The 25326-nt window shown below is 38.8% G+C and overlaps 1 protein-coding gene across 1 annotated transcript; it reads right to left on the bottom strand.

Annotated features, from left to right (window-relative positions):
• Positions 1-1766: 1766 nt before the first annotated feature.
• Positions 1767-23146, bottom strand: CALB1 (calbindin 1). The gene is made up of 11 exons (XM_048841165.2): positions 22958-23146; positions 22347-22423; positions 17527-17601; positions 9958-10041; positions 9806-9862; positions 7235-7312; positions 3033-3088; positions 2901-2940; positions 2767-2820; positions 2527-2598; positions 1767-2174 (listed from the first exon to the last, which is right to left on the bottom strand). The coding sequence occupies exons 1-11, from the start codon at positions 23037-23039 to the stop codon at positions 2061-2063; spliced, it is 789 nt and encodes a 262-aa protein (XP_048697122.1). The 5' UTR covers positions 23040-23146; the 3' UTR covers positions 1767-2060.
• Between the last annotated feature and the right edge of the window lie 2180 nt (positions 23147-25326).

Genomic DNA, 25326 nt, shown 5'->3' with positions numbered 1-25326 from the left:
TCTTTGATAGGCAACTTTTCTTGTGTTCTGGAAGCCAGATTCAACTTTAGATGATATCTTTCTATCAAAACAATTTAACTACCTCATCTTTGTCTAATTATTGTACCAAACAGTCACTTTAAATCACAGATACTATTACAGCGCAAGATGTTTTCACCTTTACTTTTAAGTGTTAAAATAAGGCAAAATCCATTGCTTCATGTGCACAAAATCTATCCACAATTCACTTTAATCATATATATATATATATGTGTGTGTGTGTGTGTGTGTGTGTGTGTGTTAAGCCTAGAGGCAGATAATTTATTCACTGTTCCTTCACTTAAAATACACAATTATACTTTACATTGCATAGAGAAAAGAGGTGAACCAGAAGCTGAGTAATCAGATCACTGTGCCTGGAGTGAGGTTGTCATTGACCTGTTTTGATCTGACTCTAAACAACTTAGTGCGTTACTTTTTTTCCCCTAAGAATCACTCTGTTGCCTCCTCCTTCTATCTTCTACTTACATCTATCTCAAGATCGGAGAGTACCCAGTACACTTGCTGCTTGAGACCACTTGTATCTAATTAAACCGATTTGCCCCTGTTAGATAAGTTACTGTGGATGCATTTTAGGCATTGTGTCCAGCTAATAAAATAATCTATTGAGCTGGGATTGCTTCTGAAACAACGCACTTTAAGTAGAGGCAGCTTAGGTTGATTGACATTAAGACATAGACCTAATTCTCTTCTCACACCACTATAAATTGGGAGTAACTCCACGGAAGTCTGTGGAGTTATGCTGGCATAAAACTGGTGTAAGTAAAAGGAGACCCACACCTACAGAGCACAATCAGAAAAAAGACAGGAGCAATTATAGTGTGCTTTCTGCTTTAAAAAAAAATATTCCCCTGCAGAGTAATCTAATTTAGAGTCTGATATGTAAACTACTAGACTTGGTGTTGAATTAGTACTTTGAGAAATGGATTGTTTTTTAGTTTAATTCCAATAATTTTCTCCATTAGAAATTTAGTGTAAGATGCAGGAAGCACACTTAAAACAAATTATTTCCTTGTTTTCTACTTGCTCAGAAAATCCAGGAAGTAGACAAACTAGACACGAATAGTCTTAGTATATTAAATTTAATTATAGGTTACACAGAATGATTTAAAAACAGCAGTTTACTAGAATAATTTTAACCTGCAGTATGTGCAAATAGTTTAGAAAATGGATTGTCAGTCTGACACAGCAGTTTTCATGAGTTACACTTATTGTATTATGCAAGTGTGTGTATTAATTATCCTATCTGTAGTTTAGCCAGGTTTCCAAAACAGATTAAAGGTTTGTCAAGAAGTTCTGTCTCTTGTATTTCTTAGGTGCTTATCACCTTGTTTAAATTTAGTGAAATTAAACAACTAAATGGAAAACATGTTTGTGAACAGCAGCACTGGTAGCTGTTCCAGACATCTGCTGTTTATAGATGTTATGTCTGTATGCCATACATTCATAAGCTCTCCTCATTAACTGCAAAACTGCAAGGAGCATAGATTTGCAAGTAGGTAGTCTGACTACTGAAAATATTTCTTACCAGCTTGGTAAATCTTTCAGTTCAAATAGCCCTGGTCATCATTCCTACTTGAAAACAGCATTTTTACATTCTGCATTTAAAAACCCGTATTTAGTCATACACTGAAAGAGCTCTTTGGGCTTTTACTTAATATGTATCATTGAACAGAAGTGTTGCAAGTGTCAAAGGATATGATGAACAAAACAGTCTCAGCAAAATGTAAAATTTTTCTCCAGCCGTGTTTATGAAAGCAAAAAAATCTTTTAGTTTCTTCTTGAATATACAGACTGGCCCAAACAGACACATTCTCTTTATCAATCTTATAATTACAAAAACTGTACATTACAAACAGTATAGAAACAGACTGAAAAGAATGTGCCACACATCATGGCTAATTATCTATATGCGGTTTAAATTTACAGATGTAAAAGAAAGTACAGGCTACTCCCTTATAGTGCACAGTTATTGTGTTGAAACCGTATATCACTAGTTAAATTGAAGTGACAGGATGTCTCTAATCCTGCTCGGCACAGAGAATAAGAGCAAGTTCTGTTCGGTAAAGCTTTCCTCCATCAGACAAGGCCATGATGTTTTTCTTATATGTTGCCAGGTTGTTAATGTCTAAGTCCTATGTAAAGAACAGATAATGCTTTATAATCCAGTTTAGTAGCCAACTACAGTTGCCAATGATAGAGATTTGGGGTGGGGGGAATCTGTCTGGTGCCTGCCCGCCCAACAGTACCATTTGTTCAAGTGCTTGAATACAATTCACATCCAGGCACACTAGATTGATGATGATCACTGTTTCTGAAGCCAGTTTATAATGTTGTTGCTCACTTAGTTAAGGATTTACATTTCTACTTCTGCCAAGATTTGTAATTGTCCTGCACTTCAGGAATTATGATTTAGCAGCTCTATTGTAATCGGGTGAATTTTAAATCCCAATTTAAACTAATCGTGAAGAAAAACTCTAGAATTACCTTTTTGTTTTTTTCACACAGATCTTTCAGTAATGCATCTAATTCGTTTTCATCTATGTATCCATTGCCATCCTGAAAAATATTAATATCAAGGTTTATTTTGGAGCATTTATTTTTCATTTTGGCTACTGTAGCATTACACCTAATTTATTTTTCCCTAATTCAGAAAATAAGTGATCTCAAAGAGTATTCAATCAGTTCATAAAAGGCGAGTTTTATAGTATTTTTCAGATCACTTACTTGATCATACAGCTCAAAAGCTTTATTGAACTCTTTCCCACACATTTTGACACTCTAAAATAAAAAAAAGCCAAGAGTTAAAAGAATAATATATAGTGTTATATGTTCAAACTTCAGAATGTAAAGCTACATACCTTAAATTGAAGAAGAAAGTTTTCCTGCACTGGGAGTAAACTTTGAAGATAAAAATGAGAGTTCAAACAATTTTTTTTCCCATAATGGCAACTGACATGCACTACTTAGATGATCTAGGTATAAAAACATACCTGGCCATTTCAGTAAGTTCCAGCTTTCCATCATTGTTTGAATCAAACATCTTCAGCTGAAATAAATGTAGATATTTATTATTAAAGTATTGGTCCGTGCAGCAAAGAAATAAAGTATTTGGGAAATCTAAAAGCAATGGGAAGGTACTAATTAAATATACTATAGGAACCTGATTCAATAAACTCATGTTTGTTGTGTGGTATATTTGCTGTGAGCAAGGTTACAAATTATTGAACACAAATTGATAACTAGTTATTCTACTATAAAAAAATCTTGGTAAGGAACTGTTTGCGCAACTCTGGTAGTTGTGTTGAAATGTTCACTAAATCCAGCTTCGTTTAACAGTGAACTTCCCAAATCAGAGATGTGCATGGTATCAAAATGTCCGTCTTGCAGAAACCGAGCAAGGCCCACTTAAGTATTTTTAAATCCTGACAGGTCACTCAGGTTCTTATTGTCCCCCCCACAAGATGCAACACCCATTGTCCACAGCCAAAGGGCTTTAAGGAAAGGGTTTCTCACCTTTCTATCTTTGAAAACATCAAAGAAAAGAAATTGCGTCCACTTCAGTTACTACAACCAAATACCTCACTTGGTCGATATAAAGCAGGGACTCAAACAGCTGCAGCAGTAGCAATATACATAGTCCTCTAATCTCTCTGCCTAATGACCAATATAATATACACAGTAATCACTACAACTGAATTCAACTGTGGCTACATTTTGTACTGCTGAATTCTGATTGTTTTATGTGTGGTCTACAATGTCAAAGGAGTTTAAAGACCCATGAAGGGTCTTGTTTGTAACTCAACTGATTTGAATAGGGATACTCCAAACTGACACCTCTATAACTGAGGTCAGAATTTGGCCCCTCACAAATGGCACATAAGCTATAGCCATGATATCCAACATCCTTTACTGAACCCATTTAAACATTATTTTAAACTCAGATCAAGATCCAGTGCCATATGGTTGTTGTCTATTGAATAAAGATTTAGACCAAAAATTATAGCCTTTTTTTTTAAAGTTACTGAATAGTATATTTGGTCTTGAGTCATGATTTAATACTTATTATACATAAAGCTGCTTATAAAACAACATAATTCAGTTTAAAATCTAATAAACAGTAGCTAGAATTAAATCTTCGAACGTAGGTTGGGGTGTTCTAAATTCCATCTAGATGTACTATCTTCATGTAAAAGACGACCACATTTATAATCCTTATTCAGTTGGTTGTCAAGTCTACACACACGTAAATGATATCAGAATCTGCCTCATGCCATGCACTTCAAGAAAAATTTTAGCTTGTGATGTATTACAAGTGAATTAAGTAGCTAATAAATTAATCTCATTTACAGAATGAAAACAGGACTGACTTAATGTCTCATGTTTAGCTTATTCCCAGCTTTAAAGCCCTATAAACACTTAAGTGTTAATAACAAAAGGTCTCCACTATTGACATGTAGTTAATTAATTTTATACAAGAACTATATCTAAGTAACTTCCATCGAAATGAGTTGTCATGTAATAGAAATATATATGTTAATGTGATTTAACAAAGTATTATATACTATTTTAAACTATTTTCCAGGATCCTGTTGTGTATTAGAAATTGGTTTCCTGTCTAAAATGTAATATTTAATGTATCACAGATACAGTGAAAAGTCAGCAAATTGCATTGCCTCTAATCTCTTAAGAGACATGGCTAACTTGAAATTAAGACCTTTTAAAATTTAGTTAGCAGGACTTTGAGGTATTAGGCTGCCTGTGACTTCCTCTCCCTGTCACTGTACAATTGCATGTTCCTATTTTTAGATGTTATTTCCCTCTTGCTACGTGAAAGATTGAGAAAAAGCATCAAGGAAAACTTACTGTATAAAGAGTTGTGGGGGTGTAACTGAAAACAGAGGGTTTCTCCCTTCTCTCCCCCACCCCTTTAGTTTCAATTACAGTAACTTTAGATGTACAGTGTTTGGGGGTAGAATCAGACACCTGTATCAGTTTGTTTGGACCCCTTTAAATACAAAATTCATGCTGCAGGAAAAAGCACAGTTTTGCCTAAAAAAACAAATTAGTGATACAGAGATAGTATAGAGAAGTGACTGTTTGTGAACCCATACATTCCAGTGTGACCACCTGGCTCCTTCTAATCCTCCCCACCCTTTATAGGAACTTCTTCCTAGCGTACCTTTAAGGGGAAGGGTGCTTTAAATTTGGCAGAGGCAAGCAGTTGCAGCCCTAATGTGGCTATTTTATGTCTGGTTGTTATATGCCTCTCCCTTTTTCTAACTGGTAAGTGTTCTTAACTCCTTTTATGTTTTCTGTTCATTAGTTTTTCCCTTCTAATTTTTGAGGAGATAGCATATCATCACCTTTATCACTTATTTATAGTGTTAATTCTTTATAACTTTCAACCTGCGGAGGTCCAAATGTAGGGCACAATCTGGGCTAAAGAGTCATAAAAAACTGCAGTGCATGAAGGTTAAGGATGTGAGATTTATTTCTCCAGCGTGTAACACTTTCTACAACTAATCCATCATGAGATTTCTAGACCTCTAGCTTACCATAAGAAAACTGAATCACTAGATATTTGTCTTAATTAACGTCTCTCATAGTTGGGGTCAGTTTGAGGCATTTCAGCCTGAAATGTTAAATCCCTAAAATGTTTTAGGGTGAAACAAAGTTGCTGGCAAAGCAAAAGAGAAAAAAAAATCACAACTTTGGCCATTCTTAAAACAGGGAATTTTCTTCTTCCCAGTCTCTGGAACACACAAATCTCACTGACAGTTGCATGGAGGCCACTAGAGAGTCCTATGTTCAGGAGTTAGAGGGGAGGGAGAATCTGGCTATGTTTAAGGATGGGCCTGGCTAGGACTGAAGCAGAGCCTGTTCTATCCCACCTGCCTAGGAGGCTTGCCCTGCTATCAGGTTCCCCTTCTCACACTAGCATAGGGCACAAGGAAGGCAGTAAAAAAGTGTAGAACTGGCAAAAAAACCAAAACCATTTAGCATTCTGTACTTGAAGACTAGCAGGTATGTTCCTTGCCTATTCATAGAAAAGGAGGATTGAGGCATATTTTGGTATCTATTGGGAGAGAGGTCACAAATGTAGGGTAAGATTCCTTTAGAAGCTATGAGGAAAGGGCAGGAAGAGGAACAGAAGGAGGCATAGCAGGGGGAAGAATATATTCTGCTTCCATTCCCTACCTGAGAAGTTTAAGAACAGGCATATGTGTCCTTAGGGTTCTAAAGGTCAAAGAAGCATGGTAAATGGTTACCAGAGATTCTGGGCCCTTCCTCGGAGAGGATGGAGTAAACCCCACTGCTACTTGTGTGCACTACTGTTCCATCAGCGGTATGCAAGGGACACTTAGAGAAAAGTAATAAATATATGCCAAACAAATGTGCCTATATCATAGACTCTATAGATCATTTTAGATGGTCATCAGATTCTATACCATGGAATTAAAAATACTAGAGTGATCTTTGTTTTTAATTATTTAATGAATGCATACCAGCATTTATATTTTGGGCAGTCTTTTCTTTCCTTGTGCCCAACACTAAATCATGCAATAACTTAAAGCTGAGGTGTAGAGCCTTTCATCCAGAACTATCCCACTGCCCTTGGCCTTTGCAGCTTACACAAAGAACTGCTTCACTCATCACCAAGATGCAGCCAAATCTAGGATGAAATGTAGCACCAAACAGCACAACAGTGCAGGACAAGAAATGAAATAAACTAAAAAGTAATGGGTAGGTCGAATATAATCAGTCAAATTGGAATTTGGCTCAGGTACAGGTTAATCTGCTTATTCTTATGACAAGTGCCATGGGATCTTTAAGTGTTCAGAGCTTCAGTTTTTAATCTTACCTGACAGGAAAGAACCTTTGGTGGAAAAGTTCTCCTTAGCACCATGCTGTGGTGTTGGTTTGTCAACAACAGTTAAATTTCCTTGAAGGTTTCCCATACTTATATTAGGCCCAACAGGGCTAAATTTACAGATCACAGCCGAAGGTGACATAGCTACAGAATTACCTGATATGCCTCCTTAGCTCGGATGATGATTTCTAAGGTGTGATGTCTTATTTTGCACAATAGGAATCCAAACTGGTTCTCATTCAAGTCTTTAAATGAGAAGTTAGTGGCCATACATGTGCACAGTATTGTGCTTTTATGGATGAAATGTCTGAATAATCTTACCATTATTTCTGTGTATTCTGTTAGCTTGGAATCATCAATCTTCTTATTTGCTTTCTGTAGTAAATCTTTCAAAAAACTCTGTGAAAGTAAAGTAAGCACAGGTGAATATTTGCCCGAAAGCCAAAAGGATTACAGAATAGTTACTTTCCTTATTGTACTCCAATTTCAGTCTAGAGACAGTCTGGGAAATTCTACTTTTACATATTTACTACTGAAATGTAAAATAAACATGGAAACTACTACTTATTTTCATATCAGGTATATCTGACAACAAAAATTCTTTTAACTAGACCAAGTATACTGCAACACTTTATTTTTAAAAAGATCCCCACAGAGCTTTGTGCATAATATGCCTTTTGTTGTACTATACAGAAGTCTGGAAAAGTAGATTGGCATCCAGCTATACTGTGTGCTAATTAATTTTAACAGTAAACTACATTAATTAACCTTGAGACCCGTAGGAAAACTTGGATTCCTAGTCACTGCTTGAAATATAGGAATAGTTTTAAAGAAAAGATTAATGATTAATCCAGTCTACTTTCCTGCCTACAGCAGTGACCTGATGCTTCAGGTGAAGGTGAAACCTTCTTGCTCCTTCACACAGATATATTGCAAATGCATTTTGCCCATTTTGCTAGTTTGGGAGGAACTGGCAAGATTTCTTCCTGACCTTCAACAACAGCTACTTTTACTCTAAAGAATGAAGTTTTGTTTTCCCCACTGATTAGTTTGAACAACTGTCCTAGATAAGTGACATTAAAAAAAATCTTAATTTATTAAGCAAGGAGTCTGCAAGTCTTGAGAACTGTGCATGCCTATCAATTTTCAGGGAAGAACACATCAAGCTGGTTTATAACCTCTTTATCTGATGTGTTGGAGTTGCTTTTTTCACAGTTTGGACCACATTTTACAATAGGAATTTCTTCTTGAGCCATCTCCCCTCCCAATCACGTATGCATAATGCCCCTGAACTTGAAAGACAAGTATGATAGCCCTATTGTCACCACCATACTGTAGATTTTCTCATCAGGCCTCTCTGTACCTGTGCTATCTACTAAAGTGATAGCAGAAATGTTGTGAACAGATTTCATGGAAACATTTTAGATCATATGTGCTTTAAAATAGTTATGCAGGGAGTAAAACCAGTTACAGCAAATGCATACTAATATTTTCATACCTGCCAAGAGAAGTATTTTATTGATCACTACGTTAAAAAAACAAGCTACAGTATATAGTTCTGAAAGGATGAAAATGATCCAGATTTTCTGATGCATATGAGATTTGCACAGCACAGCAGAGTTGGGGAGCCATCAGGGAGCCATTTAAGATTTTCTGGTTGTTCATTAGCCCAGCCTTTATTGGTTGGTCTAAACTATACTCTCTGGAAACAGTCCTCAAGGGACTGTCCAACAACTGGGGGTTGCTAAAGTACAATGTGTACCAGTTTCTTGACCTCACCTCCCTTTTGACACACCTGTATGTGGGACTGTGGGTGGGAGGGGGTAGCCACTTGTATACCAGGGGCATAGGAGCTGGTCATGCCAACCGACGTCTCTTCTGTGAGGTGGGAATCCTCAGCAGAGGAGATACAGACAGACAGACATGCTTCATCTCTTTTGCACTACCACAGCAGGTCAAAGAGGATGGGGAAAAAAAGACAATTTGGCTACATGGATTTATGAGGCAAGTTTTGCTTTTATAAAGCACTACTAAGGATTTCAGACAATTTGACTTTTTAATGCTTTGGTTAATGTATGTGGAGTTCTTGTCTGGAATTCTGCATCTGAACAAGACAATTGGTCTCAATCAATGTGTACACAGGGCCGGGTCCTCAGCTGAGATCCTGGGGAGCTATGACAGGTTGCACCAGCTGACAATCTGCACCACTTGAAGTGCAGTTCTACATAGAAAAATGGTGATGTACAAAAGATACTTTCCCACTCAGACTTGCTCCCCATGTATATTCAGAGTCAAACCGTATCTGTTAGCTTTAGTGACAAGAATAAGAATGGGCTGCTTTTTACTCCGGTAAACTGCAGAGCTGACACAGCTAATAGAACAAACTGGATGCTGTTATTTCTTACGCATCAAATGTGCTAAGTTCCCATCAGTCACTCCTATGCAAACAGAGTGTGGACAATGGGATTGCAGTTGTGTTGAACAGGGGTTAGTATGGCAACAACAGGATTGCACAGGTACTACTGAGGGCTTAAACTGGACCACAGAGTGTTTAGTAATGGCAGTGATGCAGCTAGGAGAAAGAACCCACTTTAGCTCTCACGTCCTAGCTACATTTGTAGGGTGGTTAGTTTAAAAACATCTTTTTACTTCTAAACTGAGCACTTGTTATTTGGCAATCACTGGGGGACAAACATGGATCTGCTCTAAGTGCCATTTTTAGAGTCATTTATCAGAATAGAAATCACACTTCAATTTATCTGTGATAGAAACATCAGTTTCTATCACTTGCCAGTTGTGTTTTACATTTCAACAGCCATATATATCAGTACTGTCGTGTAATACACACACATCTATATAGTGATTGTGAAATACACATAAACATCAATTTACCTTAAGTTCTTCAGTCTCAATGAAGCCACTATGGTCAGTGTCATATTTTCGCCAGGTCTGCAATTAGTAAATGAAAGAGGTTTATTTATGTATCTGTGTATTTGAAATCTAGACCTGGATGACTTTATCAAAGGAAAAATGGGGTACAGTACCTGCATGAATTCTTCACTTGACTTTAGCTGCTGGCACCTAAAGAACAATAGGAAGTTCTCTTCTGTAGGTAATATCTGAGCAAGCTGTAACAGATTTAAAGCAAGTTTAAAGTTTGTTATAAAACTCCAACTGCTTCTTTGAGAACAGATAACCTCCTTAGTGGGGCTCTAGTGACAAGTCTAAAATTGTTTTCAATTCCCGTTAGTTGGCTGTTTAGTTGTATTATAAAGTGTCTCACAGCACACACCAAGAACCTCAGTTGTGTGTCGGGGAGCTTTACAAATATAGTCATTACATTGTCTTACTCTCCAGGTAAGATTTGAATTGTGTGCTCTTATTCCCAGCTGTCGAATAGGTGGTTACATTTAATCTGGAGCCTACTCTGATGCCATTGAAGCCATTAGGAAACTCCCACTGACTTCAGTGGTCTTTGGATCAGCTTCTCAAGCCCCAATTTTTCATCTGCTCACTGTGCAGATTCACACAGAATCAGGTCCTTAAAGGTTGTTCCATATTGTTCCAACATGTAGAGTAATGTTGCTTTCTCAGTGGCTCTCTAACCCACTCACAAACAGGCCCACCTGTCCCCTTCATTAATAGAAATCAGAGATGCCTTCCCTATTTTGCTCTTGAGGTGAGTGCTGTACAACCCTGATCAGCTCTCCTTTCTTCTCTTGGTAATCAGTACTCTCCATGATGACCCAAGGAGCCACGTGCCATTTGCTGGAGTATCTCCTGTACATTAGAATGGGGAGCATGCCTCTCAGTGGCCTTTGGCTCCCTGCTTTTGATATGTTCCTCAAGAGCAGACACAAATGAAGATCAGAGGGAAAGGAGTGAACCAGCAGGCCTAGAGAAAGGGTGAGAGGCACCTCACATTCACAAATGCAGGGTTACAAAGTGTGGTAAAAGCTTAAGTGCATAAGAGAGTGAAAGAGAGACCAAAGGGGGGAGAATGTTGAGAGTGAAGGGAGCAAGATGCAGAGAACCATGGTGGATACAGAGAGCAAGGGTGAAGGAGAACTGTATGGAGATGCGGGTACTGAGTAAGGGAAAAGGCTGAGAAGGATAGTGAAAGGGAGAAGGCAAAGGTGCAGCAAGGCAAGCAGAGAAACCAATGAGGAAAAGAGGAGAGAAGTGAGAACAAGGAAAGAAAATATGTAAGATGGAAATCCATCCTGGAACCACAGCCATTTGTCAGCCCCAAACATGAGACCTTGCTGAGGAAAAGCCAATTCAAGAACCAGAACAGCAAGGTGAGGGGGACTCAGCCCTTCAACCCATTCCATTGACTTCAAGGAACATGCCCTTAAAACTCAAAACCTGATGAAAATCTGTTTCCACAAATAATAGTGAAGTGGTTTTCCTTTTGAAGTAGTTGAAAAGGACCATTTTCATTTTTCAAAAATGTTTAGTTTTATTAAAATAATTATTGAAAATTTTCATTTACTGGAAACCCAGGTTTTGGAAAATGAAAACTTGATGATGGTTTGGAAAGTGTTTTCTATCATTTAAAATCTGAAAAAGACTTTTTCCAAAGGAAAAAATTGTTAATCTTTTGGGGGGGGGGGGCAAAATTATAAAAAAATCTGGTTTTGAACAAAAAACCTTTTTGTTTGAAAAAAATGTTGACCAGCTCTAATTAAAATAGGGAAACAGGGGAGAAGAAATGGAAAAGAGAAGAAATTTGAAAATGTAGGTACAGAAGAAGGGGAAGGCAGACACCTTCCTTTTGGTGTTAAAATTCTTCTTAAATGCATCCATTTGTAAAAACAGCAGTAACAGGTGCCACCTCCTTGTAGCCTGGTCCAAGACTGGATTCAAAATTCTGTTCTTTTTTGTGCATTTCAGATCTTATCTCCATCCCTATTTCAATCTCAATTCACTGCAATGAATTAGGATTGCAAAACTGGGGCTTTGTTGCTGGATTCCAGTGGGACCATAGCTGCCTGCAACTCCTGTCCCAGACTCGATAGGTGTCTTTTAACATGTTTCAATGAGATGGAAATAGAACATCTGTATTTCAAAAATTACCACTGCAAAAACTCAGTTATATTTGTTAAATGTTGATACAATTTAAAATGCACATCACTCATTTGACTTGCAAGAATAGAGCAATTGGTATAGACTATCAAGCATAGCAAAGTGCATCTTGAGAGATTTTGCTAAATTGCTGAATACTAAATCTAATCAATGTAAAATGAGGTTTCTGACTCAAAAAGAAAATGAGTACTTGTGGCACCTTAGAGACTAACAAATTCGTTAGTCTAAGGTGCCACAAGTACTCCTTTTCTTTTTGCGGATACAGACTAACATGGGTGCTACTCTGTTTCTGACTCAAATGTTCAAAATTCGATTCCTTGATAGGTAAAAACTGAGTGTGCATACATACGTGTGTGTGTAATAGATATGGATGTGTGACCTGTTTCTTTAGTATTAGCACATGGGAAAAGTTCAAAGACCTGGAATTTCCTTCCCCTCCCCGAAGGTCTCCTCCTTCACCTCTCCCAATGGAGCGATTGTGACATCAGACGTAAAACACCACTTTCATTCACTTTGTTGATGTCAGTGCGCTATGGGATTATTGCACTTTGACAGTGGGCAGTGGTGCACGTTGATACAGACGTGGTTATTATACAGGTATTTTTAAGAGTATAACCAGCATAGTAATTTCAGATCTTTAGGTATAAGACCATAAAATATTCAGCCTCTACAAGGGCTTCCAGTTATTGTCAAGAAAAGTTAGTTTAGCACAGCACAGCCCTGGCAGTACTACTGGATGTTAAGTCATTGTCTAATTGTAGAGATGGGAGTTATAGAAATGGTGGCCTGAAGTTAGGCTCCTAAATCCACAATCAGGCATTCAAGTAAATGGCCTCAGAAGCACTGCACACCCAGCAGCTCCCACTGAAGTACTGCATCTTGCATATGCCAATGGAAGCTGGTGGGTGGTTGGCAATTCTGAAAAATCAGGCCACCTAGGTGCCTAAATTAGGCTCCGATATCTGTATTTAGACATTAGTTTTTTGCAAATCTTCATAAGTATGTAACAAATTCCAGATTTTCAGTATTGCTATTTATACTCAGTATAGGTAAACCTATCAGCTATCTGAAGCTACCATATTTGCTAGAGATAAAGTCATCCTTATTTATTCAGCAGCTATGGTACAGATGTCTACATATGTCCGAGAGTGTGTAGGCACTTTGTCATGAATTAGAGATTTTTCACATACTGTAGGTTATGACTGGTGGAACAAAATACCAGTTAGGTTGTGCACGCTTATCCCTACCAAGTGATAAGAGTGCTACCCTGTTCAGTGTCAGAGGTACTATTTATATAATAGTGGATGAATTAGGTTGGTGGCTGGCTGTAGTGCAGCTAACATCTCCTAATACTGTATTCCTTGTTTTGTTTCTCTCACAACTGTAGCATTTTTAAAATATATTTTTCTTTGTTAGTTTGTCTGTTCATGCAAATTTGCCCTCAATGTATATTTAAGGCTGTACCTATTTGAGGGCCAGATCGTGACAGGCCAAGCATGGTTGATGAGAGAGCCCAAGGAGCCCAAAAGAATAGTGTAGCCTGTTCCCTGGCTTGTTCAGAGAGGGATTTGGGCTTCCCTAAGGCACATCTCCCCAAGCTCCCCTTGGGATGATCAGTTTCCACACCACACCTTACTTGAGCCAGTAGCTAATTGCTGCAAGTTGTCCCTTAATGTCGGGACTTAACTGGCATAAGCAATATTCATTTCCACAAGGAAGAATGTCTTCCATTAGTGTAGTTATGGTAAAAAATGACTATGTAAATGGGGCACAGGTTGGTCCCTTTTGTAGCGTTCAGTGACTGTAACATTACTTGTTTCATTCTGCAGAACAACAGGAAGGTGTCCATGGACCACAGTTTGAGAACTTATTTCTAGGTTTATATCTTAAGCTCATTTAGAGCAAAAGGAATTCCTTCTACTGATTTCAATGGGACTGGGATCTAACCTTCAATCACATAGACAAGTTTCCAGTTTCACAATCAGAAGATATTTAATGCGTACAGTTTAAAGGAGAAACATGCTGCCATTGCAACATTCCCATTGTGACTTACTGGTAGGTACAGTTAACTGATAGAATCATCCTTTCAGAATTCACTAACTTTCCAAAGAACAACCAACTACCAGTACTAAGCTACATTTAAGATACAAAATATATTACCGCTGCCAATAAAATATTACTTTAAGTTTTACTCTCCTTTATGCAGATGTATAACTTCCACATAGGCCTGAGAGAAATATATATGATACCATTTTCTCTGTATTAGTGTTTTATAGATAAGTGAACTGTCTCATTTGATAACTCAGTATTAAATCATATTTGCCTAGATTTTTGACAAAGTAAATTTTCCTTATTTGATTTATTTTGCTCCTTTTAGCGTTGTAGGACCAATACTGTGGGGGAGAGGGAGCTAGATTCTTTTGATTCTTGCATCAACAGCATTAATGAAGTTCCAGCTGCAGAATTATTACTCGTTGAGTTGGCAGGGTTAGTAGTTAGGCATACCATCTTTTTACTTGTAAATGGAGCAGATTTGACTGACTCATAAAGAGAGTAAACCTGGAAGCCTGGTGTCAATGTCTAGAATATAAAAGTAGCAGTAGCTCATGAGGATGTTTAAACAGGAGTATGAAATTTCACAAGCCTTCACTTACAATGGCAGACTCAAAGGACACAAAACCAGTTTGTGACTGTAGTGTGAGCTCCTGCTATTTTTATGGTGAATATGGCAGCTCTCTCTGTTTTAGGAGTAATAGAACATGGTTGGAGAGATGCTTCTGCTGAGACTAGCTTGACCCTCTACCTCTCATTATGAACTTGTTAAAGAAAGAAGGGGATTGTTACCGAATTGGAAAAGGAGCTACAATATTTAAAACAGACCAGCATGAACAGTTTTCTAGAAATCACTCTCTGAATGGATCTCACTTTCTGATATTTAACCCTTTCCTTAAAGCACCTGATTTACATGCTTCAATATATTTGTCTTAAAATTTTAATCTGGAAGTGGGAGAAAAGCATTTTCAGTATGGTAAGTAGCTATTTTGCTTCACAGGAATAAGCATTTAAATCACTTGGATATGGAATAACTGCAGTCCTGAGATGTAAAAAGCTTGGACTTTAAGATCTACATGTCAGTGAAAGCACTGACCAGACCAAATATTGGGATGGGGAATGGGAGGGAGTATCTTATAAAAGAGAGTAAGAGATGTGTCAGATTCTACATTTAGCCGGGGGAAACTGTTTAAAAGCTGGAGAACTCACTGCAGCAATGTACTGCCAAAGACAGTATCTGCACTTTAAGGCTTCACTTAATCTGGTCAGCAGAGCTGAAAATGCATTACTTTAAGCCATTCAGGACTCCTCTTTAATAGATCTTCCCTGAGGAATAATTATTAATTGGGATATTTTTAAAAATCTTCAGGTGCCATGTGTTATGGTGATTGAGTGACTGAGTGCCGCATTTATTTATACTAAAAAAAGCATGGTTCATCGACTCTACATGAACTTTGGAGTGGGGAGACTTCGTAATATGGCATGTAAATGAGCTGAATTCATTTTGGAAACATTAGGCATTTTAAATTAGAAAATTTAAAGGGTCAGGAAAACAAAGTCTAACTGATCATCTGTAAGATTATTATAACACTTTCCACATACAGCACCTTTCATCTGAGATCTCACAGCACTTTATAAACAATTCAGCTTCACACTGATACAATGATGTAGGTTAAGTAGTACTCAGGTTAAGATCCCAACCTTCCAGGGTGCTGAGGCCCTCCAGCTAATTGCTAAATGTACTCAGCACCCATTGACCTCAGTCAGTGTTGATGGTGCTCAGCACTCTAGCTGTAGGTGTTCAGCACCTTACAAGATCAGGCCCTACGGGACTTGGCCAATGTCACATAATAAGTTAGTCACAGACCCAAAAATAGTACTCAGGAGATACAACGCCCAGTTGCCTTGTCTAACCAGTAGACTACTTCAGGAAGTGCCTGTACATGCTTCATGTGACAGTCTGCTGTCATGTGTACTTGAAACAAAAAAGGCATGCTTCTATTAAAAAACAAGTATTTAAACTGGCCTGTTTAATTTCATATACTAATAATCTATTTATCAGAAAAAGAAAGATATGCCTATACTAACTTTTCCTACTTGCAGAATTTTCAATCTGATGATGAATCAAAAGTTTGGTCAAAATTTAGTCAGTTTAACCTTAAATATAGTAAGAAATTAACAAATTCAGTCACGGTTCGCTTATTCATGTACGTTTAGACTAAGTGACATGAATATTTTAGCAAGTATGTGGAAGTTACATATGGGAATTACACCTAAAGAAGAGCATATATTCCAAGGTAATAATTTATATGTACTGGTAATAGGATATTTTATATTGTAAATCTCATTGGTGGTTGTATATTCCGCTCAGTATATCAATTCTAAATAGCTGTAGCTAAGTCAGTAACAATAGAAATGTTGCAGTAATAGCATGTTTCCAAGGAGCTCTTTATAAATTGTTCAGACATATTTTTCTGATAATCAAACTGGGAACGTGATTGTCTTTTCTAAGGGTTAAATCCTGATCTCTTTGAATTCAATGGCAAAACTCCCATTGACTTCAATGAGTCATGAATCTGGTCCTAAAACCGTGGTTCACAAACTGTACACCAACCCATGGATACCTTCCTTTTGATCTGTAGAATTAAACACTGAGAAACAAGTAGTGGGGATTGGAAAGGGAAGTGGTTCCATGAGTGTCCCTCGTTCTCATAGAGTGGTCTACACAATGGAAAAGCATGAGAACCATATAACCCAGGGCAATTCAGGTGGCAGGCGTTTCTAACTTTTGCAAACAAAAGTTTTCTGCTTACAGTTTCTGTGACTGTGTTCAATAAAGGAATTCATAAGTAATCAAAATCGCTCACTTACTGGATTGTCAAAAAACATTGCTGAAAATGTCAACAAGATTTTAGCCTTCCCCTCTGTCCTTACCATATGCATTAATTAGAAATAATAAACCACTATGTACAATGATTACAAAGGAGGAGAGGGAAGGAAATCAGATTCTTAGCCAATTTACACTGAATTGTACTTTACACCCACTACAGGACTTGAGGGCCAATGCAAAATCAAATTCCAGAATAACTCAGCATAAAACAGTTCACAATATTCCAGCACATCAGTGTTTTTAATAACTTGAATTTCCTGAAATGATGCAGACTTCAGTTGCATTACAGGAAAACTATAATGATGGTCTCCTTTATTTCTATTGATGTAAGCCTGTAATGTTCAGTGGAGTCAAATGAAATGTCTGAGGAGAAAGAAATATTTTGTTTTCCACTAATGCCTCAGTGAAAAAAAATACTAAAGATCCTGAGATGGGGAAAGAAGTCTGTGTTATAGCAAATACAAGACAATATATATATATATATATATTTATAGATTATGTTCAAGTTATCTTTGTATTACTATACTAAGAGCATTCTGTGCATATAAACATGACTGAGCCTGAAATAAAGAAACTAGCTTACCTCTACTATTCCTATTTTTCCATCAGTACTTTTCCCATACTGGTCCACAAAAGCTTTCATTTCAGGTGTTAATTCCTAGAAATTCACAATAATGGAATTGTTATTTGTAAGACATGTAGAAATACCTGCTAAGTATTTCAACACCAATGAGTAACTACCAGGTAATATATAAAAACCTAGTTAGAGCCTAGATTCTGCCGGTCTTATGCTGAGTAATGCTTTACTTTGATTATACTGTTGCAATGACCGTGACTGCTTGAGCAGTAAGATATTACTTGATAGGAATGAGTGGCGGAATCTGACCATTAGATATTCAGATCTTCTATTTTACCTTTCAAAATGAGAACATTCACATGTAAAGACAAATCTGCTGGAAGGTGGGTCTTACTGTTCCTTTGTTTAATCAAATGGCAATGAAATTTCACTGTTGATTACTATTCAGTTTTTCCAGAGTTTTCATTTTTAAATGAATAAATCTGAGACAAGCTTAAATCTTTCACAGGGGGGAAAATTTTACAGAACACATTGGAACACCAAAATATTTACCTTTCACATATTTTAATATGTTACTTTCATTTGAATGAGGATTTTATCCTCTTTTGACCAGACTCCAAACAGATCTCACAATGAAGTCATACAAGTGGAATTTGTACATCAGCCATTTGTATTGTTCACTGTTTATGATGTCATAAAAGCAGGACTATAACTTCATTGCCAGAACAAATGTAAGGAGAGGCTGGGCTTTGAGAGAGTAATCCCTTATTGAAACATATAAAGCAATCCTGAATAACAAGGTAAATCCACAAGGCCAATGTCAAAGTGCTTTTGATATATATGTTTGCTCCCACCATGCACTTGTCTCAAAATGACAGCTTCTCTTTAAGATATGGCGGTGGAGTCGCACCAAGGATCGGTCTGACTCAGATTCACTAGTATAGACTCCTTCACCTTTGAGGAGCCCATTTGATTTCTTTTGGGCTCTTCATGAGTCCAAGGATCTATGCTAATAGATCCTCATGCAGGATCAGGGTTTAGATCTGTAGTATAAACAATATCTCATAGTTATCAAAATGAAAGTTATCAAAGTTATCAAAGGTATCAAAATGTTATGAAGAGTCTAGTCTTACAGTCCTTTCTTAGGAGAAACTCTCACTGCAATTGTTAGGAATTTTGTCTGAGTCAAATTCACTAGATTGTGCCCAAAATTTGTATTACTAGAAATTGCTAAAACGCATTACATGTAAGTGTTTATGACAAAGCAAATCACGGCCCAATGTCCTCTTTGTTTCAGAGTCATCTGTTGTGGTTAGTAATTTGCAATTGTTGTTATTAAGACATGATTATTAATACTTTGCCCTTCAATGTCACCTTTCACACAAGGATCTCAAAGTGAAGAAGTATTTGCCTAGTGATTGAGGTCCAGGCCTGAAAGTCTAGATATCTGGATTCTAATTAGCCCTGATTAAATATTTTGATATTTTTTGTTTCTAATAGCACCCACAGTATGTAAAGTACTGTACAATCATATGAAGAGGCACCGTCACCGCTTACAATCTGAAAAAATAGAATGTCATTCATCTAAAAAAATATTCACTTAATACATGTTTGAATTTTATCAGTTATATAACTGATTGAATAATATCCTTTGAATAACATATTTGTTGGATATATTATGCGACAAATAATTTTATCCAGTATTCAACCAGTTCTAATCTTGGTTCCACCATGGACTTGCTGCTCTGTTACCATAGACAAGTAACTTGACCTCTCTGTATCTCAATTTCCCCTTTTTAAAATGGAGATAATTTACCTGACTCAGAGGCGTTATATACACATTAGTTTTTGTAAAGTGATTTGAAATCATGGGATGAATGGTGCAATAGTAACACCAGTATCATTGCACTTATGAACATGAAGTCACTATCTCTGTCAAGTAGGTAAATATTGTTCTCATTTTACATAAGGATAAATCAAGGAACAGATGTTGAAAAACTTCCCCAAAGTCACCCAACGAGACAGTAGGAGAGCTGGGAACCCCTTTGGTAACCACTTCCCCACACATTTTCTCTCTTGGCAATTGGCAAAAGTGAAACAAGAGAGAGAACATACCAAGTATAATGTAGGCCAAAAGAGGTTAAGCGTATATTTTTGGGATTAAAAATTGTGATTTTATTTTTTGCCAAAGAATTATTTATTTTAGCCTTTGTGAAAGATCAACTTTGTATTTCACATACTGTAATGTGGTGGAGTGGTGTTGGAAAATATGAAATGTCACCAAAAATAGTTCAAACACAACGTTGCAAATGTAACCTCCTTCTGACAGTATGACATGAGACAGAAATAACATGCATCAAATTGCATGTTACTGCTCTTTGGAAGTAATAGAAAGCAAAAGGATGGACTTCACAATAGTCATTTGATTAATTAAAAAAATCATATAGCTGTTAGGTAATGACAAAACAATTAGGACAGTTCAGAAGCTGGGAAGAGCACTGAGAAATGCTAAGCCATCTTGTTCAAAGACTGAAATCAGTGAGATTTTATAAGGCATGTAGCATGACTGAAGTATAATCCAGCTATGAAGAATACATAATTGAATATTCCAAAAGTACAGAGCAAGAGAAACTATCTGAAATGCAGATGCAAATGATGAGAGAAGCTTATGGGGGAGGAGGGGAAAGGGCAGCTCAGCCACAGAAATCACATATAACATCCATTATCTTCTCATTGTGTCCCTTCTGGCAAAAGAGCAAAAAATTCAAAGCCACTGAATTAGTTATCCAGTGAGGCAAGATAGGTGAACTAGTGAGATGACTGTTTGGCAAATGACACTCCAAATCCAAGAATCAGCTTAGATTTGAAACCCCTGATGGCACATATCCATAATCCAGAAAAGACTTTAGGGATCAAGATGTCAAGAATCTCTAGATGATCCAATGAGAGTACTGAAGTTCAGTGTTGTTACTGTAGATTGGTCTTTTCGGCAGAATATTCCAGAAATAAGCTTGTACCAGAGCAATGACAAAGGAAAAGTTAATTAAACACCTAAGCACTTTCAAAATATAACAGTGTGTGCAGGCAGAGTCTATTAAAAAGGCATAAATGGTAAAGTGGGTGGGAGACAACAATAATCCTACAAGCACCTTATACATTACTTTGTGAACACTAATTTTTTAGGTAGAAGATGACTTATTATGACACTAATTGCCTCTGGAGAAATGTGAAGATGAGTTTAAAATGACATTTTCCTGTTGTAAAACCTCTGAATCTTTGATCCATTGAGCATTACGTTAGGACTATTTTTAAAAGTACAATTCATCAGTAAACCCAGTTAAAAGATGATGTTCGAGACTGTATTTAGAACATATTTATTATTATGGTTACTGCCATCTCAATATGTTAAAAATATTTAGTTCCAATTAAAGAATTAAAATAAGCTTTTCTTACCTTCTCTTCCCACCCCCTTTTAAATGTAATTTACTTGCCTCACTCTCCTTGTGGAAAGAAACTAAGATTATACATATCCTTTTCCTCTAGAAATTGCAATCTCACAATTTTCAGTAATCAAATTTACCTATGCTTTTGGACATTAATTCTACAGTGACAGCAATAAAAAAAGTTTAGGAATCTAGAGTGTGTATGTAATTTTATATGTAATATTACAGATGACAGATTTCCAGCTGCATATTAACTCATGAAGCTAATAGGAAGATGTTACTTTCCACAAAACAAATAAAAATACTGGTACACATTTGTTCTCCAGCCTTTAACAGGAAGACCCAAACAAAGACAATAATTCATTGTCCAAAAGCTAACATTTATTTCTTAATTTTGATGTAGCCCTATATGAATTTATAACCTCTTCCCCCCCTCTCCCCCCTCCCACAGGTCAGCTAGTTAGTGCACTTTTATCTTATATGCTTTTAGAACTATCTTTTAGAGTGGATTTAAGTAGGCTTCATTATACTGTGCTATATATTTCAGTGTGCTGCCAAGTGGTCTATTTTATTTTCTGATTCTTTTAGGAGTTATTTGTTCAGTAAGGAAGTGTCACTATGTACTTAAACTAATATCTTTATCTAGATACATTTGGTTTTATTTTTTCAGAATGTTAAAAAATTAATAGTATTTTACTTTAAAACTTTTCTCTCTTGCTTAAGAAAGTGCTGAATTTATAATTGTTACAAATTAAACTCCAATATGCATTTCGATTTGTCCACATTTTAATATTCTCTAGATAATTTCTCTGTTCTCTTGTACAGTTTTGATTATCAAGATTTAGTATTGATTTTCCTCTTTCATAAATCCAATGAAGTGCAAATAAATAGTTAAGAATGATCTGCAGATCTGTTTATTGACCACCAAGGGGCAGAAATGCAGATAAACTGACACACTTCCCATTAAAGAAGGAGTTAAAAATGAGTCCAGCTCATGAAAAATTAGGTCTTTAAAAATATTGGTAGATAATTGAGTGAGGCAAAGATAGAAGTCTTGCTTTAAATCTATATTATATAATATGCCAGTTCCATATTTTTCTGGACTCTTACTTTTTAACATTGCCAGAAGAATCATCTGCATTAGTACCAAGGTGGAATCTAAATATTATCTTGTATCTGGTCAGGTACCCCTTTTCCCCACACTTCCCAAAGTGGCTGAGCATCCTACTTGACTTGTGTCAATTTCTAAACGTTGCCTTTGCCTGACCAGCTAAGTGACTGAACATTTGATGGCCCTAAGGATAGAAAAGACCCAGTCGCTGAAATCTGCTCAAGAAAATTCTTCATTAAGATGAAATAAAGCAGGAGGAAACATTAACCTACCAATCCTGCCTTCTTTCGTGCCTGCTGAAGCTCCTGGATGAAGTTCAGCAGCTCTTTCCCATCCAGGTACCCATTGCCTACAACACAAAGAGTTAGGGTTAGTGTTCCAGAACCCTTTGATTTGCTCCCTTCCAGCTGCTGGAAAGGACATTCACAAACCTCGTGTTTAAAAATCGGTGGCTTTTTGGTTGTTTGATCTGCTAACTTAGGCTCAGCCTCCTGCCACCCCTCCCGCCTCCAGAGGCATCTACATGCAAAGTTACTGAAGAGAAAACAGCGGCATCCTAGCTGCGGCTGGAGGCATTGACGCTTGAATCCACTTACGGGAGCCTGAAAGGTGCCCTGCTAAAGGCGCGCGAGCCCTAGGCAAAGAAGGTTGGGCGCGAGTGCATAGCCCCAGCCCCAGCCCCAGCCCCAGCCGGGCCGCCTGCTTCGCGAGGGGCTGGAGCTCCGGGCTCGCTGGGGAAAGTTATGGCTTGTGCTGGGGGAAAGTTTGCAGCGGAGCCTGCCGGGAGGGGTGTGTGGGACACGGGGGTGCCCGAGGCCCCCGCCGGCTCGGGGCTTGCGGGGGGGCGGGCGGGGGGGGGGGGGTTGCAATGAAATATAGTCACCATCAGAGTCGTAGTGATTCCAGATCTCGAAAAACTGCGCGGCTGAGATCTCGACTCCTTGCAGGTGAGTCTCCGCGGCCATGGCGCGTGCGGCGGAGGGCGAGCGGGCTGGCGAGCGGGCTGGAGGGCGGGCTGGCGAGCGGGCTGGAGGGCGGCGGCGGCGGCGGCGTCTGGGGCTGGGGCAGGGCGCTGCTGTCCGCGGTGCTGACCGGGCTGCCGGCACCGCGCTCTCTATTTATCGAGTCTGGCTCGGCTGGGCCACGCCCCCCGCTGGCCGCCCCCCCCCCCCCACCCCGCTCCTGCCCGCCTCCCTCCTCCCCTCTCCCCGCCTCCCTCCTCCGCCTCTCGCGGGGCGAGGCTGCCCCACCAGCGCTTGCTCGCTGCCAGGTGGGCGCGTGCCCCGGCTGGGGCCCTTCTCCCGGCTCCTGGGGCCAACGTCGGCGAAAACCCACCCCAAGCAGCCGGGCCAGCTGGAAAGCTGCAGGTCCCCGAGCAAAGGGAGCTCTCGGGGCCCTGAGACAGTCCTGGTCTCCCCCCCCCCCCCCCCCCCCCCCCCGCGTCTCTGATGGTCCCTGGCGACCCGAGCTATGCCAGCGGCAGAGAGTTGACGCTACCACACACATAGGGCTGGGGAGCGGTTTTCGGTGATAAGTTTTGCCAGGGAGGCTCATTCAATGTATGCTGCTGCTGGAACTGGGGCAGCTGTGGGTTATGTATGAACATGCTCCCCCCCCCCCACCCCGCCAGCTTGAGGTGTGGTGTACACGGGAATGAAAGGCTCTGTAAAGACAAACAGTCAACAATGCCCTTTGGGAAAGTTTCAAGGGAGGCAGGTCCCCAGGTAATGGTGACACAGGTAGAGAGCTACAAACCAGGGTTTGTCTTTACACTCAGACAAAACTCTTTGGAACCACGGATGTGCTCAGATGCCATGGGGTGGGCTTGGGATAGACACAACATGAGAATGCCTCAGCTGCTGCTCCTCTTCCGTCAGGGTTGGAGGAGATCTCCCAGCTGAGCCCCTTCCCACTTAAAATCCAGACACCAGTGAGGGAAAGGACCCCAGCAGCTATTATGAGCTGAGGAGCAAGAATTTCTCCTGGAGCTGCTGCAGTGGGTTGGCAAGCAGGGAGTAGAGCAGCCCCGCTGAGGTCCTCTCTTTCCCTCACCTGGCAACCTGTTACTGTAACCATAGGGTGGTTCTGTCCCCACTGGGAAAAGTTATTTCACTCTGTGGTCCTGCACACCTGGGATGCCCGCTGCAAGTAGCAACAGGCCCCAGCAGCCCTCTCCCATCACCCCTAGCCTCAGATGAGGCAGGATCCTCCTGACTATCTCCTGGAGCTGACTCTGCCATAGATATGTTGCCAATTGTCTGATCGGCAGACAGGATATTACCAATTCTCTGGTCAGTGGGCAGCTTGATATGGGTGGGGAATCCAAACTTCCTGTGGACCTGGGAGCTTCAGATATCAGGAGTAATGTATAAGTGTGGGTGATGCTTTCAGGATTACATATTTGGGGCTGTCATGTGGTGTGAGGACAAAGGTGGTTTATTGGTGGAGAATAAGAGCAGGGGCCATGGTCAAGGGACCTGGATAGTCTCAGAGGATGAGAGTTAAAGGGGCAATTTTCCCTGGGCAGGATTTTAATGGATTGGGTGGCTGGGATTTTGTAAATATTATGAAACAACATGTGTGCATAACACATACATTATCATGTGACTATTTGTGCCCCAAATGTTTCCATTCTCCTCTTTCCCCACTTACTGTGTGCAGTTTTCTTTTGTTAGGTCTCCCTTGTTAGAATGTAAGCTCTTCAGAGCAGGGAACATGTCTGTATTCTTTAAAGTGCCCAGCATGTTGTGGGTAGTGTACATTTAAATAATACTTATTGGCAAGGTGAAGGATCTGGGAATATGGTAATTAATTTATTTAGTTCAACATCTTATTTGTTATAAGTACAAAATGTCTGAAATACATTTAAGATCATAGTGATCATTATAGATTTGCAATATACTAACCAAACAAAATCACTGACTATATTTAATTGCAGTCATGCTCTTATATTTTGACACATGAAAAAAATCATGGTTATATCAAGCTCCCACCAATGAAAATTTTAAGCTGTGGATGGCTCAGATTAATTAAGAAATGACCTGTGATATGGCATCATTCTGAACCTTTTGTGGTTTGCTCTTTTCTTGACTTCAAATACAGATCTAAACTTTCTAGGGTTTCCACAAGGAAACAGTGACAGCAATAGAATGTAGAATTGAGGAGAGTGTCAGTATCAGGACCAAGCACACAGAGCAGTAATGTTAGTGCGGGGATCAAAGCAGTGGGTCAAGTTTGTCAGGGTTTCTGTGA

The sequence above is a fragment of the Caretta caretta genome, chromosome 2 (genome assembly GCF_965140235.1).
Source record: "Caretta caretta isolate rCarCar2 chromosome 2, rCarCar1.hap1, whole genome shotgun sequence".
Lineage (NCBI taxonomy): Eukaryota > Metazoa > Chordata > Testudines > Cheloniidae > Caretta > Caretta caretta.
This window is presented reverse-complemented; position numbering and strand designations above follow the sequence as displayed.